This window comes from Cyrtonyx montezumae, unplaced genomic scaffold, assembly GCF_038088225.1.
Source record: "Cyrtonyx montezumae isolate F1298 unplaced genomic scaffold, pur_monq_1.0 scaffold_10, whole genome shotgun sequence".
NCBI lineage: Eukaryota > Metazoa > Chordata > Aves > Galliformes > Odontophoridae > Cyrtonyx > Cyrtonyx montezumae.
The window spans coordinates 18,647,651-18,663,388 of record NW_027071826.1 but is presented as its reverse complement, the minus strand read 5'-3'; the positions used below and the strand labels follow the sequence as shown (position 1 = coordinate 18,663,388).

Genomic DNA, 15,738 nt, shown 5'->3' with positions numbered 1-15,738 from the left:
TACATTAGAGTGTGACTTACTGTTTGGCTTAAGAAAAAATAATCCAAATGTAAACAAATATGTAAATTTCTATGTAGAAAAAGTAAGAACTGACATAGAAAAGATAAATTGGGATCATTGCTTTTTATACATTTTTAACATACAAGAGCAGGAGATGAGAATGACACCTGAGCAGCTATATCAAATATTAAAATGGGGTTTGATTTTAGAATTCTCTACTTCAAGAAATATCTAGGTCTCAAAATTCTGGATCAGCCTCTCATAGAGATAAGGAGACATCAGTGATCATATTAGATATGACAAAACCAATTACATCTGAAAATAATGAAAATTCCAGAGGAAATTATTACTCCTTCCCCTGAAGCATCTGATACAGTCAGAGGCAGGACACTGGATTAAATAAACCAAGGAGTTTGGCTATGTCACTACTTTTATAATATTAGATCTTAAAAATTCAGTGATATACCACATTTAGGTATAAGAATGTATAACAATCTTTCACACTGAGCAATGAGTTACAGTGACATTAATGAATGGAAGGACAGATCGATTATTATTATTGGCCTTAGACACCACTTATACCACTTGTATACATACATATGCATACATACAAACATACAATGTACATTTATGTGCATACATAAATATATGCATAAATACACACATACTCTTTCTGAGAAGCAAGGTTCACCAGAAGGCCTGAAGAGCATTCCATATACCCTTCTTCTGATACACTTTGCCAGATTATATAAGCACGTTTATCTTTTCCAGAATAAAATTTAAGAAAGGGAAGTTTGAACCAGGATATGGTAGAAATCACAAATATTACTGTCATTATTTTTGATCTGCACCTGAAAATACATTTCCAAAGGCTAACTTGACTGAAAGCCAAGCAAAAAGGAATACACAACATTAAAGGGACATTCTAACAATTAAAATATGCATACATTTTTTTGTCCTTCCATGTGTTAGTACTAATATATGATAGTTGTAGTATTATGATAGTTGACAGGATGAGAAATTAAAGGAACTAATTTGATTTTTGTCAGTTTACCCTGTTTATTTGTTTTGTATTTCTGTCAGAGAAAATACTTGATAGACTGTCTCCTCCTATGAGCTTTCACAGGTTTGTTCATTGTAAACATGCACTTTTATGAGGCTTGATTAAAACATTTTCATTTTTAATATATCTAAATTTAATGTCCACTCTAAAGTATTTATTTTAACATCATCTCTTAAAACATAATTAAAAATATTCCTCAAAGCCATTCCTAGGAAATTTCTGCCATCTTTCACACTTATGTTTATTCACACTGTTTGTTGTCTGTGTTTTTCCGAGAAGGCTCTTAATAGCACGAGTGAAACAAACACAGACTACTGTCTCATCCAAGAGCAGAAGTGCAGTTCATAAATTTTAAGGCTGCAAACTACTTAAGTTTCACCTACACTTATCTAGCTACAAACTAGTTGTTAAGTATCTAAGACAGCAAAAATTAGTATGACTACATTTAACAGGTTAAGGGACAGAATAGGTTTAAATTTCAATGAGGTAAAATATGTTGTACAGAAGATCCCCCATCCCCAAAATGCATCTGTATGTTCATAACGTCAAATAAAAGTAAAACAAACAAACAAACAAAATAAAACAAAGAGAGAAGTTATTTTTAAAAAAATCTAAAAATAAAGCAACTTTGAAATTTAGTTCTAGGCAGAAAGAGTTCAAAGGGGAATAGAAGGAGAGAAGAGAACAAGAGAATATTGATAAATGCATGGTGCTGCCAGCTCTGAGAACCAGGAGTTGGCATCAGCTGAGTTTTGTCTCTTGATACCAGTACTAGATGATTCTTGCTGTGTTGTTACAAATAGTCCAAGTTTTTAGCTTTCAAAGTGGATCATGACTGGCTTATTTGATCACCTTTCTCTTTTTGGTACAACTTCAAAGATTTTCATATCTTTCTCAGCAGGCATAGGCCTACCTATTGGATGCAAATATATAGATAATATCGTTAATCTGCTGAGCAGAGATGTCCATAGAGAGTACAAATACCAGCATACAATGTTTCATCTTGATCTGAGCAGTCCTATGCATGCACGATGCATTGCATGATGGTTCCTGTAGTCTCTAAACAAGAAAATCTTCACCAACAAAGGAGGAACGCCACACTTGACTGCATTTCTATGCAAAGACATTGCAAGACCCTGGCTCCTTCAAAATTGCTTGCATTGGCCTCAGGAAAGTAAAGAAGAGTTACTGATGAAATGCACAGCATTGCCTTTCCGTGGATTGTCTTCCAGGCAGCGAGACTTCCAGCTCACCGCAGCACTGAAATTTCCTGAGATGAGTTCCTCCAGGAGACAGTCTTAGCTCTTCCTGCACAACAGCAGCACCTTTTCTCCAGAGACCTTTCACCTTTTCTGTCGCATAGGGAGTGCAGGAGTGGGATTCTTTTCTTACAATAATGTTTATGTGAGTTGGTTCTTCATTTTCTTTTCGTAGTTTGACCCTGTTATCAATTGTGTTCTCCTGCAGTCATCTGAAAGGCCTTATTCAAACCAGCATATGTTTTCCTTAATTCCCTTTTACATCACCTTAAAGGGACCTATCTGTTGACATATCTTCTGTAGAGAATGGATTTCATCTTTTGCTGAAGTTTTGTTCCAACCAAAGACGAACCTCCTGAAGATTGTAGAAAAAGGGGCCTTTGCCTCCCAGGTAGGCGATTTTTTGTCTCTGCACAATACATACTCGCTCAAATGAAACCCCATAGGCCACATTGGCATTGTTGTCCATGCAGTCAGCCACCACTTGGCACTGAGGTGGCAAGGAGAAGCGTTCCAGGAGCTGGTGAGCAGCTGCACATCGATCTTCCTGATTCCTGTGCTTCTTAACTTCAAAGGAAGAGGGGGAGATACCAGGAGCAGCCCAGCCATCTGATGGGTGAGCCTCATCAATGTAGACCAACAGAAAGTCAGCCACACCAGAGAACTCTTCCACCAGCTTGCTGAAGGCAGACAGCTGGCTTGTGAACGGTGGTCAGGTAGCTGAGCCAAAATTAACCACCAGTGGTCGCTCAGAGTTGGCAAAATCCAGAAGGTGGCACTTGGTTCCACACTTGCCACCAACATTCTTCCAGCTGGTACTGTTGCCATCATTGTCCTTGGCTATGTGGATTACACTGGAGTTTGGAGCTTCTCCTCCAAGTTTGACCTGAGAACAAAACAAAGAATATTGTAGAAAGTTAGCATGACCTCTTACTCAGTATCTTTTATGGTTATTGTGTTCAAATCAATAATTTCATATTCAAATAGTACCACAATTGCCCACATGGACAGTAGCATGGGGTTTCAAGATTTTTCAAATCTTTAGAAGCATGAGCATCAAAAAGTAAAGGAAAATGTGGCATTTCTGACATGCATACCACTGCATTAATGTTAGAAAACTGTTTCCAGGACTTGTTTTTTCCTGTCTACCACACACAGCCCTGTCAACTCTTTCATGTTTGCAGACTCTAACTTGTTTTCAGGTAGGCTAACTTCTGTCTCTTCTAACTTATTTCTGTGACAATTACTTCATTAGTTCCACAAGTTTATACATTCCAGATATTTGCTTTTTCCATCATAACTGCTTTGGAAAAACAGTTAACTATTTACTAGGAGTTAGCTAATGAGCTGTTGTAAGGCCTAGGTTTCTTTTTTCACCTTTCTAGGTTTTCCTCATCATCAATTTGTGTACAAGCCTGAATCTAGGGCTTTGCACTCATCTCCATTGAGAAGCATCCTGTATTTCCAAACCACTTTTCCAATTCTTCAAAATCATTCTGCATTGAATTTCTGATCTTCAAAACACACATAGTGTCTCTCAATTTTGAGAAGTTTGAAGATTTTATATATAAATGTTCTCTTCCATCTTGCAGTCCAGGAATGAAAATACTCAGAGTAACAAACACAAGAGAGATCTCTGCAGACACACACTGAACACATCATTCTGTTTTGACAGTGGACCATTGATGACAATGCTCTTCAAATCACTCAATTAGCGATCAAGTGATTCATTTCCTTCTATTGCAGTGGTTCTCTAGAAGACTGGATGAAAACAGCAAGAAAAGAAGAAAGTTTTATGGCAGCAAAAGTAGGATGAAGTAAAAATTAGCTGCCTCAGACCTAGCCCCAGAAGTAATTCAGATCCAGCAGGCAGTTTTGAAATCTAGTAGACATTTGTCTGAGACTCCCTTCCTAAAGAAAGAAGACAGAATATTATCTCTCAGTTGGGACTGCCAGAATAAGGTGGTGCCTGCAGAGGGCTCCAAGATCCTTAGCTGATAGCTGCTGTAGAATCACAAAATCTCACTATGTAAGACAATTAATTTTAATGAGTTCTGCCACAGCAATTCTTATGCATCTGCCTTTAACATCATGCTCTAGTATGACTATGCAATTACCCTTTATTATTTTTCTGTTTTTCTCTTTTCCTGCTGTTTATATGATTATGTTTAGGAGTGTTGCTTTGAAGGACACATGCAGGCCAAATTCTGAAGTTCTTCATATTTTATTCACTTCCTTCTGAAGCTACACTCCAAATGAAATCAGTAGAAGTTAACTGAGAACTGTATAAAAAGTGAATAAATTACTGATTTGGACCACATTCTTAATCTGTGTTACACTGTAGGGTATTCTGATGAGTCAGAAACACTAAGAAGCTGAGTTAACAGATGCATTTGCTGCTCCATACAGATATGGAAGTAAGTACCTTGTAGATACTGGATCCTGCATTTTCCTCTGAGAATCTTGACTAACCTGGGCAAATCTACAGTTATTTATGACTCCACATTATTTCATCAGAATAGCAACAGAATCAGATTCTAACCAAATCAGATTTTGTAAGACTCCTTTTAATGGTGACAGACTTCATAGTTGCAAGAGAAGGACCCACAGTATGTTGATGCAGAATACAAACATTTCAACTATTTTCTGTGGAGCAAATGGAGACACAGATGTGATGCCATGTACTCAAAGTTCAGCAAGAAAATGGAAATAAAAGTACTCAAGACCCTTGAATCCCTCCAGGCCAAGCATGTAGTGATGGTACCCCTGGAAGCAGATGTGCAGCTGCTTTGCAGCCAAGGGAAGTAAGTGCTTGCCCCAGTAAAGCACAGCCCTCCATGGCCTCTGTGAACCTTGTATATGCAGCATGCACCATCTGCTAAAGAACTGATAATAGTTAAAAAGAGAAAAGCCTCGTGTTCATTTGCCTTTGGAAACAAGTAAATTTTGAAATAAATGAGTTTAAGATCTGTTGTGCAAGTGGGCTCTCCATTGAACTTGAGGAAGGAAAAAGGCTGCATCTCAATTCTTCTCAATAGAAGAAATTATGGAGAAAGGCAGGTTGAGACACTCAGGCTGTTGTTTGTCTATGTTACAAGAGACTCAATTGCAGCATTTAAGAGGAGCTACACTTAATTTGTTACAGGTAATAAATACTCTTCTGCAGAGCTGTTGAACACTTCATTTCTCTCTACCATTATATGCAGTAAGATTGACAAAGCAGAAGTCTATATGGTAAAGATGAGATATAAGCAAAAAATGCAAAGGACAAGATCATCAGTAAGTGATCTATCATTCTAAGGGTTGCATTCATCCACAAGCCAGCTAGACAACTCCACAGTTTAAGTTGACAATTTAAAAAAAATATATAACGTCTGCACAAACCCTAGATTCCCCTTACCTAGAAAGATTAACCATTATTTCACTACCAAGAAATTGACTTTCTAGAACTAAATTGCCCGAAATCCATCTTTTGGGCAAAGTATGACATGTAAATATCTGTGATGCTGCACCCACTCACTTAATGGGACCTCAGTATTTAAAAGCATGTGCTCAATCAGTCAAGGAAAAGAAGTAATTACGTGTGATTTGACTCATAAATCACAATTGAGCAATACACTTTGATTTCCTGTTATATGCCAGCACATTTCAAAGGAGAAGAAAATAAAGGTAAAAAGGACAGAAGCAAGTAGAACTGAGCAGTGAAACGTGTTGCTCACTAGACAAGAAACTTCTGAGCAAACTTCTCTGGTTACCATTTTAACAACACTATTATTACCAAAAATACTCTAACCAACACTAAAATCTTTAACTGAGAAACCACAGTCTTTTCCTTAGTCATATTTATGCAGAAAGAGAGGCTAAATATTGTAAGCTCCTCATTACCAACCTTTGCTCAGGCCTACCAAATGCTTCCTTTCCTAGGCAAGTTTGCAAACCATGAAAGAACAGACTAACAAAACAACTCCCATTGAACACCAATGTATGAATGCCCTTCAACTACTATTTAACAGTGATTCCACTAACTGCAATTTATTTCAATATTCTCCAATGACGCATGTTTGTGTTACGCCTACCATATTTCTCACTGACCCCAAAATAGGTGGATATAGGAAATAAGGTACAGATATGTCATCTGCCACCTTACAGCAGTTTCTCTTCATTTCCCACAGCCACAAAGCGAGTCTCATGGCCGTAGGTTACCTATCGTGTTAATTTTTGTTTCTAGGAGTGCTTTTGTTGTTGTTGTTTTTTTTCCCCTTAATGAGACATCCTTGCCAAGAGGGTATTCATAAGGCATTTTCTGCTCTTGTAGAGGAGTAATTAGGTCGGTGCCTTGTTCCATGCCAGTGTCAGGCACTCCAAAAAACAGCCCTGCCCAGTCGTTAATGCTCAAACACAAGCAGTGGTATCTCCACTAATTGGTCTTGATGAAGCGCTGACGTTCCCAAAGGGACTCTTTATTTCACCAGGCTCGGGAACCGATTGACACAGGATGACAATATCATCCTTGCTGATCATCTGCATTGTGGGCTTGGCCGTCTTCTTTGTTGTTATTTATTGAAAGAAAAAATAGCTCTTGGAAAAGAAAATCAACACAATGAGAAAACAAACAAAAAAGCCATGTATTCAGCCAAGCCGCTTTTGAAATCTTACACAAAGGCAGGCAAAATATATATTCTGAGAAACAAACTAGCAGAATATCCCTCACACGCAACCCAGCATTTCACTAATCACGTACTTATGTGTGTGATGATTCGAGCATTGAGCTGGAGCATTCTGGACAGCAGACAGAGGTGGAAACCAAGGCCACCTGTCCCTGTAAATCTCATGTTGTAAGCCAAGCACACGTGCAAGCCAGCCTGCCCCTAAAGAAGCGACTTCCATTGTTAGGATGAATTTTGTGTTTGCTTGAGAGACTTGGTACTGCATCTCCTCCTCCGACTGCAGAGGAGGTAAAAGGGAGCAAGTCTGTTGATGTTTAACATGCAGACTGAAAAATGAAGGAGACTTAGGTGCAAGAAAGAAAGCTCTATTCATAAACCACAGGCTAGAAATAGAGCATACTGCTGACTTTGTTGTTCAAGATCCACAAAACCAAGAAAAGCCCCATGGACAGAACATCACCTCCTCATTTACCTTTTCTTTTTTCTTGTTTTGCTTTTATCAGTTTTAGCACAATTCTCTTGGGATTCTGTGCACTGGAATATGGCTTTCATTCCCTGCATGAGGGATTTTCAAACAGTTTGGCAGACCCATTAGGCTGTGTCAAACCCCTAAAGAAAATAGGTGTTGCCAGACAATTAGCAGTCTGTGATATTAGCCATTTAAATACAGACATGCTGTGCTTGGGACTGGAGTCCAGCAGTTGGTTATGAACTGAATCCCTGGAGCTTTTTGCTCTTTTTCATTTTCCATGCTTCGCTTTGATATGATTCCATTCAGCTAAGCATAACCTCCAAATAGCCTGACATTTCTCAGTGCTTCATCCAAATCATATTCAGTCTCTGGCTGCAGAAGTATACATATTATTATTTTTGTTTTCTCTTCTTACATGTCTCAGATTTTTGCAGTGGATAAAATTTACAGGAGGTTCTTGTTTAGAGTAGTGTACAGGAATGGTGAGTCTTCATTTATCATGGGAAGGTGGCAGTCTGCTTTAGGAAACTCAAGCACCTGAACTGAGGAGCAGAGGTTGAAATTTACTAGAGTTCTTCCAGAGTCTTTATTTAGGATCGGGTGTGTGAAGCTGAAAGACCAAGGTGGGAGACAAATTAAAAGGTCACAGTCCAGATAAAAATAAATAGACAAACTTTGCCCTCTTTAAAACTGCCAGTCTCAGAAATGAGTATGCATGGCAAAGGGAAAGCATAAAGGATCTTTTTTACCCTACATTCTTGTAAAGAAAAGGAAAATTCTAGTTCCTATGATCGGATAGCCTAAAGCAACCCTCCCTAGAGCTTATGATCCACTAAAGGAGGGAGCATGGCCTATAACACTGTGGCCTCTGGGGCAATGTGTCCATCTGTGGCAACAGGCTGCCCTTACTGGCCCTACCTACAAATGCCAGAGGCCTGCACCGACAGGCTGGTTAGTCAGCACTGAATAGATAGTAGACATACAGGGAACATTTGACACTACTTTAAAGGACTATTCATCCTTTTTCCTCAGTTTCAGCACTGTGTGAACTCACAGTAGTAATTCTGCTGCCAAGGCAGAGCTGAGTTGCAAGGATCAGGTGTGATTTTTTCTGGATGATGCACACTAGCTAATTTTCATATAGATGTTACAGTCAAACTGGTGCTTCCAAGAGTTTCACAAAGAAGTAAGCAGTCTTTTCAATCAGTTCAAGAGAAGATTTTTCCTACATAAAGCACAGATTTGGAAAATTAAGTTAGTTGCACAAAATAAAGCAGGTAGAAAAAGACCCACGCAGAGCAAGTGTCACTGTATTTCTTCTACCCCTTGTCTACCTTGAATAATTAAACTGCAAGCTCCTTGGGACAAACACTCTGCTGCTCTTGTTTAGGGCATCATCTAGCACAATGAGTCCCTGAACTAGTTTGGTCCCTACACTCTCTTATAATAAACATGATGATATACTAATAAAAATAATAGTAATGACAATGACAAGCCAAAATCCTGTATAATTTATATTCCAAACACTGCAGGAAAGATATTAATTGTGGTTTTGTTTTTCATTTCTTTCATGATTGTTTTTATTTGAAAATGTCAATGAAAACAATTCTGCTAACTCTGAAGATCGTAAAGCCAATAAAAGCTTTTAATACCACACAATGTCTAGCCCTAAACTGTGAAACTGCGCAACACTCACCCTTTAGGAGAGTATTTATTTCACAATTTGGTTTTATGACTGTCAACTGTAGAGAAAGACACTTCCTTACCTTAAAACATACGTTATGCCTTTCTTCAATTAAAAAAGATCAACAAAATGCAGAGAAATACTGAGAAACACAGAGAACAGTGAGGAAACATAAAAGGCACGTGTTTCTGTTACTTCCACATCCTGCTTTGCAATAACGTTGCATAGCATGCACTTAACATCTCAAAAGTTGACTTTTCTGTCCTCTTTTACATACTTTTTTTTTTTTTTTTAACAATAAATGTACCCATTAGGAAGGCAGAAGTAGGCAAAAGTAATTAACTGTGCCCTCCTGAAGTTGGGAAGATCTTGGTGAGCCAAAATAAGAAGTAAGCCTGTGCTCTGAGGCTGGGACCTTCAACCAGAACTTCCTTCCCTGCTGGGCCTGCAATGCCAACACTCGATGCCCACCCTTTCTAAAGGCAATGAAAAGTTGTAAATCTACATATACACATCTGTTATCATCCCCCTGCAGGAGATACAACATTGCCAAGCATTTGGCTACATCAGGAAGATGCCACTGATAAAGTAGTCCTGGCAGAAGACCTTTCTTCAAAAAAAAGAACACACTAAAGTGCAGAAGAGGAAGGATTTCCTCTAGGTTAGCCTCACAGGTCTGTGTTGGGAATCAGAAACAGAAACCACATTGCCAAAATATAAATCTTGCATCTGATACTGGAACACCTCGCAGAGCAAGGCCACACTATGGACACTACTGCACTCATTTTAAAAGCAGCTCAGATAACAATATCTCACCTTTAGAATCCTAGAAATAGGATTCATACCAGGAATGTGGTATCTATATATATAATATATAGAACGAACGTACTAAATGAAAAACAGACTAAAAAGCTATTAAAAGTAAATACAATATTTTTTCAAAATGTCTCTAGGTTTTCCTCTTGAAATTTGTAAGATACATAACACAATATATGCGCTTTAAGCTAGAACAGATGCTTCCCTGCATTTGTACAGGTGAAGCCATACAATTCATGCAGAAGGTATCTGCAAAATCTGTTTTTGATCTCTTAGCAGTGGGTGTGCATGCACTCATATTCACATGTGTGTACAGGTGTATACACATGTGAACCCATATATGGAGAAATGGAAGTGGATTGCCTTCTGTAAGAGCAAATGATTTATGTCCATGCTTTGCACTTGTACGCATATCTATGTACATACATAGAGACTGGTACTCGTGCATATATTCTGTACACATGGAAAAATGTACAAATGTGGAAATACCTATACACAGATTCATACAAGATTTTCTCTTAAGGAGTCAATAATCTTGTTTTTGTAGATAAACAAGGCACAGCTGTAAATTGGAAAATTAATATCTAAATAAAATAATAGTACCCTCCCAGTTATATAACATTAATGTAATTTGTCTACTAGTGCTATTTATCTCTCTTATGACAATTAATCTAATCCTAACGACGCTCCTGTTATAATGTAAATCAAGCCTGCCTCTTGGGAAAGGATAGAAGGAAATAACAAAGATGATGCGATGTGTGACTGCGACAGATACTGAAATTCAGGGCTAAGGAATTAAAAAGAGATATATTAATCTTTGATAAAATTCACATGAGAAAACAAAGATAAATAAGATCAGTCATTTTTATTCCAGTTGGACAGTTAAAAGTAGGGAAAATAAATCAAATATGTAATTAAAAGAAAGAGAATATAGAAAACACTCTATACACAAAATATCAAACCATGAATTGTTTGTCCACTGAGGATATTAAAATTTTCAGCTTTTGCTATGTAATCTTGCCTCTTAAATAAGTGCCTTAACCAAAAAGTCATGTGTAGCCATACATAGTAACAACAAATAGAACAAAAGGAAGTTCAAATCTGGGTAAGATATTAAAAAGTTTTTCTACAGGAGAAACTGCATCAGTGCCTTGTTTTCAAATATACTCTACTTTAGTTATTCACAATTAAACTCGTGCGTATTAGGCTAAACAAAATCACTTGGTTCTGCATGCACTCAAGTCAGAGCTCCTTTCGTAGAATAAATTCACTGCTAATCTAGAATCCAGTATTTACCCACTGATTTTTTCTGGAATGTTTTTCAGTAAATTTTCCTGTAAATACAAATAGAACATGAAGTGCTTTTATGCAATACCCTGTGAAAAGTGCTCAGGAAGATTTCTGTGTAAATGACATAAACCAAGTCTAGTTAGTGCTCTGATCTGGACTTCTGCTAAGCTTTGGTCTACCTCACCCATCTTCAGTTCTGCTAATCTAGCCAAAAAAATCTGTGATTATCTCATAAATACTCCTGAATTGAATGAGTTTAAGCACCTGCTTAAGTACTTTGCAAATACCTGGCTACAGCCAGAGAATTGGAGCAATAAGCAATCAAAGTTATGATATAGTCTGCATTTAGCTTTGCAATTTAGTATTCTGATTCCATAATATTTTCATTTCCTACTGTGGCTAAGATATGAATACTGGATTGTCTCTTTCAGGACTTAGGTATTTTAAGGAAAAGATGCTTTGTAGGACAATCAAATATGTCACTATTTTTCATGCCTTTTAAACTCTTACGTCATAGAACATGTTAGAAGGTGTAGATTTTATATCTTTTCACCTTTACCAATTTTGTAGCAGAGATGATTCTCCTCCTCCAGATAATACTGCTCCATTTATTTGTCACCTCTATAATTTGATCTCTATAATTATCAACCTCTCTGTGATAATCAGCATTTCCCAATAACTTCCTAGCCTTGTGGCCCATAATTCTGTAAGGTAAAAAAGAACCTTTCCATTATTTGTCAGTCAATTAGTTCTCTCTTACAGACAGCTGGCATGAATGCAATGTTTACATTTTTTGGAATTAGGTGACAAAATCTGGTTACATTTATACAGATTTTTTTTCACTGAATTCATTCTAGGTACCCTGGAGACTGATTGGCCTGAGAAATCTAGGTCATTTAATGGTGATAAGGAAGATACCTTCATTCAAGGTATGCATTTCATCGCCAACACCAAAAACATCACAGAGTCATCCTAACCATAACTTCTGCAGTTGACACTAATAGCAGTGAGGAAAATGTGAAGTACTACTTTAAGAAAAGTATGATTTTAAGCAAAATGAGACTGAAGATATTTCATGGCTATGTGACTCTCTACAGCTTCATACCTTCTGCAGAACCTGGGCCATATGCTGGTCAAAGTTATGTAGAAATTTGGCTGATTCAGAGCTGTGCTGCTGACTTTTCTGTGCACCTTGAACAAGTCATACATTAACTGTCCTGTCGTGCCTCATCTTTAAAATGGAAACAATAGTGTTCACCAATCCATTTAACAAGGCATCTGAAACATTTGCTTCTTAATGTTTGTGAAAAGACTAAAACCAGAAATTAGAAGGGATAGGAGAATAGTGAACTTCAGTGTTCAGCATTACTTTATTTGGAGAGCCAGCTGGCTGATTCCTAGTGTGGCAATAAGAGGTTGACCCATTTGGCAAAGACTAACGTTATTTATATTTGACTTATACTGAAAATTAACATCTCTGTGGCTTTGGTTTCAGACTAAGCAGCTTGTATCCTATATCACAAAGCCAGCAATCACCAGCATCACCAGCTCTTCAGTTCTCTAGGTAAGAGCAAATACTGAGAGGATGCAAAATGGGTCAAGGGGGTGAGAGAATGGAAAAATAATTACTTCAAAAGATACAGAGCTACCCTGTATCTGGGATCCTTGGATAGGACCTCTATGACCTCATGATGTCACTAGGTGTGTTAAATTAGATGGTCTAAATAAGACAACACATTAACAGACTAAGTACTGTTTTGGAAGCCACAGGGCTCTGAATCCAGCTCTTCTACTTACAAACTGGGTGGCCTGTTTAAGAAATTTCATCTTTTTGTGTCCAATTTCTCAATATATAAAAGGGAGATATAACCACCACATGAGACTTGGGCAGTACCAGTGGGTAATGTTTGTGCAAAACTTTAAGAGGAAAAAAATACATGTTGCATAACTGCTATTAGCCTTATTAACTTAAATCACCAGGCAGCTGTCCCTCAGTCAGTCAAGTTCATTTTTAATCTCTGACACGTCCTCACTGCTTTCAGGAGGAAAAAAGGCTCACTGTTTCACTCCATGCCCAGTTTTACTATTACCTGAATTCTTTTTCCAATCTAAAAGTTAACATCTATGTAAGAGAAAACGGTAGTGTAAAGACAAAGATTCATTTTCATCCTTTATGATATTTACAACAATTCTATGTTAGGTAGAAAACATTTGCGATCTAGAGCTGTCTCAAGATGCACTCTTTACATAATCACTGAGGAGCTCACACGGAAAACAGATACTGAAAAAGCATTTAGAACCTTGTATAATTACTCTTATGTGAAGATCTCAAAGTACTCTATAAACATATTGGCAGGGAAAGCGAGGCACAGCTGAGTGATATAGCGTGGCTGTACAAACAGTGAGTGACAGAGAAGAGCCAGCAGCTCTCCGATCTCTCAGCCTCAAACTACAAGTACCTCTCCTGGCTGCTTTTACCTCCCACCAAACTTATCTCCAAATAGGAGACTCTGTGCAGCGCATTGTTAGGACGACGTTCTTTGCAGGCAACGGGGATGCTCAGCACAGCTGCCCACCCCAACGTGCCGGTGCCGTCCCGCACCCACCTGCTTGTAGGCGTCCAGGAGGAAGCTGTTCCAGACGCAGCGCAGCCCCTCCGAGGTCAGCATCCTCCGCCACTCACCGCGCGCAGACTTGGAGCGGCTCAGAAACAGCACCATGTGCTTCAGGAGGATCACAGAGTCATACAGCGCAAGGAAGAGGCAATTGGAGAAAAAGACCGGCAAGATCTGAAGCGTGATTAGCAAATCCACACTTAACAGACCCATCTTCCTTGCTGCTTCTCTTCTGCCGGATGAATTCAGCTCCCTTCTTTGCCCTGTACCCTCATTCACAGAAGTAAAGTAAAAAGCATGTTAAAAGCCTCATTAGCCTCTCTCCGTCTCACTCTTCAAAACGAGCAGAGATGGTTAAATATGAACAGGCTGGTTAAAACCATAACTGCGTGACACCCATTCAGCTCAAAGCTGCTTGATTTTCAGAAACTAAGATGTTAATAAAAATTCTTCCCTTAACTAGGAGACCTTCTGATTTTGCTGAAGAGAGAGGCAGCTGTGCTTCCAGTTCCCTGCAGATACAAAATTTATGCTGAGATTGTTAATTGTTAACTTTCTGGCTCTATCCCATTGCTTCTCAGCTATTTAAGCACCGAGCAGACCTCCCGCCTCTGTGTCAGTAAAGCGAGCTACCAGGTGCTACAATACTTTTGTTAAAGAAGGTTTATGGACATACAAACTTTCTGCTCCTTCCTCCCTTCCTCCTCCCTTTCCCTCTCTCCCCCTCCCTCTCTCCGTTCCTGCCTTCCTCCTCTCGCCCTCTCTTGCTATCTGCCTATGGTGCAAAGTGCTTTCCCCTCTGGAGTTCTAGCTTGCTTCCCTGAAGCCTTTTATACATTCCCTGGCTAATTGCTGCAATAGAGAAATGAAACCCTAATCTTAGCAAAGATCTTGACGTCAATGTAAAAGAGGGCTTTACTTTGGCCAGGACTGCAGTGAATAGAAAAGTGAAATTCTCAAAACTTTTTTTTTTTTTTTAACAGTGAAAAAAAAAGAGAGAGAGAGAGACAGCAGCAAGGGTGGAACTCTGCTTCACTTTGAAAAGGAAAGAGGAAAAAAAAACAACAATGTGCTTCTGACTGCTCTTGAGAAATGCTTTCAAATTTTGGAAAAGGTATTTTCATATGACGTGGAAAGTGACACAGCAACGCAGGCTTCTATTGTGGATGTTTTTTTTTTTTCTCATGGTTGTTTTTTTTCTTTGCCCTTTTGTCTTTTCCAGGAAGGTGTGCGAGGTGATGCATCCCAAGAAAGGGCATATTTATGTACATTTTTTTCCCACCTCCAGAAGTTACAGCATGTATAGTGTTTAAAAATCTTTCTTTTTTTACCTTCTTGATATTTAAAGATACATAAGTAAACACTCAGAAATGATTCATTTACTGATGTGTAAGGGAAGATGCTAAGAAAAAAAGAAAAAATGAGTCTCTCTATTCAAGACAGTGTTACATATTTAAATGCCATTAATCAGCTGAGCATTAAGGACTTCAGTATTCCTTATGATAATTATCAACACACACTAGTCTAATAAGGATAAGGCTTTTTTTTGCTATAGGTTGGTTAAATAAACATTTTAAGACTCCCTTGTAGCCCCATGCTGAAGTTTTTTTTCTTGCTGTTGTTTATTCACTTCTCTTTGTTCCACTCCCCCCCCCCCCCATAATGTTTAGACCTCTTTCTATATGATCATTATTCTAGAGGGTACAGTAGAATGTTGTTGGGTTTTTTTTCTTTTTACATGGCTTTGAGATCCTTAGATAAATATCACATATATTTCCTGTTGCAGACAGTCATAATTTTGTTTTTGAGTGGATGCCTTCCCTAGGTGCTGCTTATGCAGGCTCTCCTCACCAGATACATTTCCCTCCGAAA

At 38.3% G+C, this 15,738-nt stretch overlaps 1 protein-coding gene across 2 annotated transcripts; it reads right to left on the bottom strand.

The window, feature by feature from the left end:
- Positions 1-1,119: 1,119 nt before the first annotated feature.
- DIO2 (iodothyronine deiodinase 2) lies at positions 1,120-14,768 on the bottom strand. 2 transcript variants are annotated; one of them, XM_065752277.1, is made up of 2 exons: positions 13,858-14,768; positions 1,120-3,208 (listed from the first exon to the last, which is right to left on the bottom strand). In XM_065752277.1, exons 1-2 carry the CDS (start codon positions 14,077-14,079, stop codon positions 2,591-2,593), a joined length of 840 nt encoding a protein of 279 aa, XP_065608349.1. In that variant the 5' UTR covers positions 14,080-14,768; the 3' UTR covers positions 1,120-2,590. The 2 variants fall into 2 exon arrangements, with proteins under 2 accessions (XP_065608349.1, XP_065608357.1); XM_065752285.1 differs by having other exon boundaries at positions 2,636-3,208.
- Positions 14,769-15,738: the final 970 nt, after the last annotated feature.